Source organism: Diospyros lotus, chromosome 2, assembly GCF_014633365.1.
Source record: "Diospyros lotus cultivar Yz01 chromosome 2, ASM1463336v1, whole genome shotgun sequence".
NCBI lineage: Eukaryota > Viridiplantae > Streptophyta > Magnoliopsida > Ericales > Ebenaceae > Diospyros > Diospyros lotus.
The window spans coordinates 31,509,702-31,513,190 of record NC_068339.1 but is presented as its reverse complement, the minus strand read 5'-3'; the positions used below and the strand labels follow the sequence as shown (position 1 = coordinate 31,513,190).

The 3,489-nt window shown below is 42.5% G+C and overlaps 1 protein-coding gene across 3 annotated transcripts; it reads left to right on the top strand.

Moving 5' to 3' along the window:
* The first annotated feature begins 734 nt into the window (after positions 1-734).
* LOC127795056 (U-box domain-containing protein 36) lies at positions 735-3,489 on the top strand. Of its 3 annotated transcripts, XM_052326487.1 has the most exons (5): positions 738-1,624; positions 1,833-2,233; positions 2,379-2,497; positions 2,613-2,734; positions 2,896-3,489. In XM_052326487.1, exons 2-5 carry the CDS (start codon positions 1,873-1,875, stop codon positions 3,152-3,154), a joined length of 861 nt encoding a protein of 286 aa, XP_052182447.1. In that variant the 5' UTR covers positions 738-1,624; positions 1,833-1,872; the 3' UTR covers positions 3,155-3,489. The 3 variants fall into 3 exon arrangements, with proteins under 3 accessions (XP_052182448.1, XP_052182447.1, XP_052182446.1); XM_052326488.1 differs by having other exon boundaries at positions 735-2,233; positions 2,899-3,489; XM_052326486.1 differs by having other exon boundaries at positions 738-2,233.

Here is a 3,489-nt window from a genome sequence, read left to right as displayed (position 1 = left end):
ACAGTTTGGGGTTTGAAAATTCAAAAAGGTTTTTTTCTATTTAAATGATTTCAAACACAAATTTCTTTGAAATTTTATGACTTCAAGACTTGTTTGATTTATCAATATTTGTTTTGTTTGAAAATATAAGACCACTTGTCATAAGAAATTATGAAAATTTAGTTTAATTATCTATATTAATTGAATTACGAATATATACTTTAAAAAATAAGATAATGTTTAAAAATTGATGTTAAATACAAGCAATAAACATTGATGGTAAGGTTTGTCATTATCAAAACACCAAAATCATTATTATTATTAGAATATCAAAACTAATCATGAACACAAGTCATTGACTAAGAAACATCATCACCAACTTACCATATTTTTAAAATTTATTAAACATAAGGATATACACGAGGGAGGTACGCCTTGTGTTTTCATAATATCTCGGTGGATGGAGGCCGTTATTTAATCTATATATATATATATATATACACACACATAATTCTATATATGTCATGGCACGCGAAAGTTAAGACAATGTCTTGGCTTGCTGTGGCCATGGTGGGCCCCCCACACGAAAAGTCAGACAACTAGACAATCTACCAATCTTTCTTTTATTTATTTCCAGCCTTATTTGAAAAGGTCAAAGTAAAATAATAATTGATAATAAGACAATAATAATAGTTAGGGTCCGACGGAGCGCGAATCAAGTGTCCGAACACACCAAAAGTCTAGTTTGCCCCCGTCTTCCTTTTCACACTGCACCAACACCACCAGCTCACAAAACCGCCGGCGCCGCCACCACCAACTCCTCTCTGTCTCACTCTCTCTTGGTATGGCTGACCCATCATCACCGCTACCATCTGCGCCTTCAGTTATCTGTCCTCACCATCCCAGTGCGTGAATTTCATACCCTCCTCAACCTCTTTGTCTTCACCTTACGATCAAAATCCACCTTTGGGGCCAGAGTGGGTCAACACGCTGCAGCAACAATGTGCTTGATGTGGGGTTTTCTTGATTTGGGAAGTGAAGAAATGGTTGACAAGAGACCGACAATGTAATTTTTGAAATATTACGGGAAGACTCGTTTCTTTATTGCAGCAATCAACCAAAATAAAAAGGAGGGCCATTGAATTGAAAGTTGAAGGTTTCAATTTTGGCTTTGTGCGGAGTCATCACAGACTAACCGTTTTTTATGTTTTTGGATTTAATTTGTTGCTGGCAAGCAAACCTAGTTCTGTGAAAATTTGGGTTTGAAGATTTCGAACTAAGATTATTAAAATTGTGTTCAAGAAGTCATTGCTGCTGATCATGGAAGGAGAACCAGCTGCCGCACGCCTTGCCAGGGAAGACTGGCGACCAGTGAGGAGAAGACTGCAAAGCCGCCGGAAGGGGACAGAGAGAGGGGGGGAGAACAACCGCTAGGAGAACAACTGCCTTCATCACCGACGGCGACGAAAAAAGAGAGCGAACTGAATATGCAGATGGCTGCAGTGATGATGGGTCAGCCATACCGAAAGAGAGGGGGGAGTTGGTGGTCGCGGCGCCGGCGGTTTTGAGAGCTGGTGGTGTTGGTGCAGTGGGAAAAAGAAGGGGGCAAAACAGACTTTTGGTGTGTTCGGACACCTGATTCGAGGTCCTTCTTCGGACTCCCTATCATTATCCGTGTTATAAACATCAACAGCAAGCTAGCTGGCTGGCTCTCTCTCTCTCTGACCGCGTTTCTGGCTAACAGATTATATATTGTATTGCAAACCCAAAATGGCTGGCTACAGCTTAGCGGTTGAAACTTGAAAGAAACAGCAGGTCACTGAAATATCTCCCACATACCCCTACTTGTGCAGGTGATTGTCATTTGTCGCGTAGAAGAGCTCCGGCCGGGATATGATCAGAGTCAGCCAGATGACGACGATGAGCAGCTTCAATCCCAGCAGCAGCGTATGTGAGATAGAAGAAGAAGAAGAAGAAGAAGAGAGATGCTCTGCAACTGATAATGAGCTGTTTAAGATCGACACTGGTGCAGGCGGCCGGGTGCCGGCGGCGGCTATGACGGCCATCAAAGAAGAATCAATAGAGGATGTTGTGTACGTGGCAGTTGGGGCCAAGGCAGATGAAGAGTCCAGCATGGACGCCCTACTCTGGACGCTCAACCAATATTCCATCACTAATACTGCAGCCTCTTCTTCTACCCCCCTCGTTTTTCTCATCCATGTCTTCCCCCAACTCCGATACATCCCTACCCCATGTCAGTTCTCTCTCTCTCTCTCTATCTCTCTCCACACACACGCACATAATTTGCAGGCGAAGTTTTCCTTGCAATCGAAAGAAATCAGTTTTCTTTTATAATTGTGGAAATTAACAAGCAAGCGCAAGCGCGCACACATATGCAGTAGGAAAGATTCCAGTAAGCCAGGTGGATCCAGATCAGAAAGACAAGTACATTATCCAAGAAGGAAGCAAGAGAAGAGAATTCCTTCAAAAGTTCCTTGATGCGTGTTCTTCTTCAAAGGTGCAGCAAAAGTAGCTATTTCTTTCTGTGAATCATATGTTTGCCGGGGGCTGTATCCTGTATGGGTGAAGCTGGTCTAAATTAATTATATGTGCGCGCGCGCGCGCGAATGCAGGTTAATGTAGATACCATACTTATAGAGAGTGATACGGTGGGCAAGGCATTACTGGACCTCATTCCCATCCTCAACATAAGAAAGCTGGTGCTGGGCACCACCAAGTCCAAGCTCATCAACAGGTAAAAAAGAAAATTAAAAAATTGCCACACCATTGCAAATTGTATTGGATGCATTATCATTAGCCATTAGCCAGACCTTGATTGAAATTATTATTAGGGAGTTGAGAATTCATGCACCATCATCATTCATGATTCATTTGTATTGTATTGAATGAGTGCAGCAGGAGGCTGAGGCTGAGGTCCAAAAAAGGAAGTGGGGGGATTGCAGATGAGGTGGTTCAGAATGCACCAGATTTCTGTGAGGTAAAGCTCATCTGCCAAGGAAAAGAATTAGACCTCGACTTTGTCAATCGCTCGCCCTCTCCACGTCTTACTAATAATTATGTTCATACTCCCAATTCTCCTCCTGCTCCTCCGCAGAGCAACGGCGATGACGACTATTTCGGCTGCAAATGTTTTAGGCCTAAGGCTATTTCTTGATGTTAGACTAACATATATATCTCTCTAACACACACACAAACACATTTAAACAAAGGAAACTCAAGTGCTACACCACATCTTCCCCGGATGTAGACGACTAAAATACTCTGTCCTCAACTGAACAACTGTAACGTGCTCTCCGGGATTGGGGGCTGTAATGGAGATTGTTCCTGCAACGCTACACAATGCATTCAGCCTCAGGTAGGTAGGTACATGGAAACATTGACGGTTGACACCACACCCAACAGTAGTAGTAGTAGTAGTAGTATGGCATTGGTATTTGTATTCTCACCATCAATTAGTCCATCATTGAATTACATTAAGACACTTCAACA

Bases quoted from the DNA above. Each gene is read 5' to 3' on its own strand.
- LOC127795056 (XM_052326487.1), top strand. From the start codon at position 1,873: ATGATCAGAGTCAGCCAGATGACGACGATGAGCAGCTTCAATCCCAGC. The intron at 2,234-2,378 runs GTCAGTTCTCTC...ACACATATGCAG, and splicing joins CCGATACATCCCTACCCCAT to TAGGAAAGATTCCAGTAAGC. The intron at 2,735-2,895 runs GTAAAAAAGAAA...GAATGAGTGCAG, and splicing joins AAGTCCAAGCTCATCAACAG to CAGGAGGCTGAGGCTGAGGT.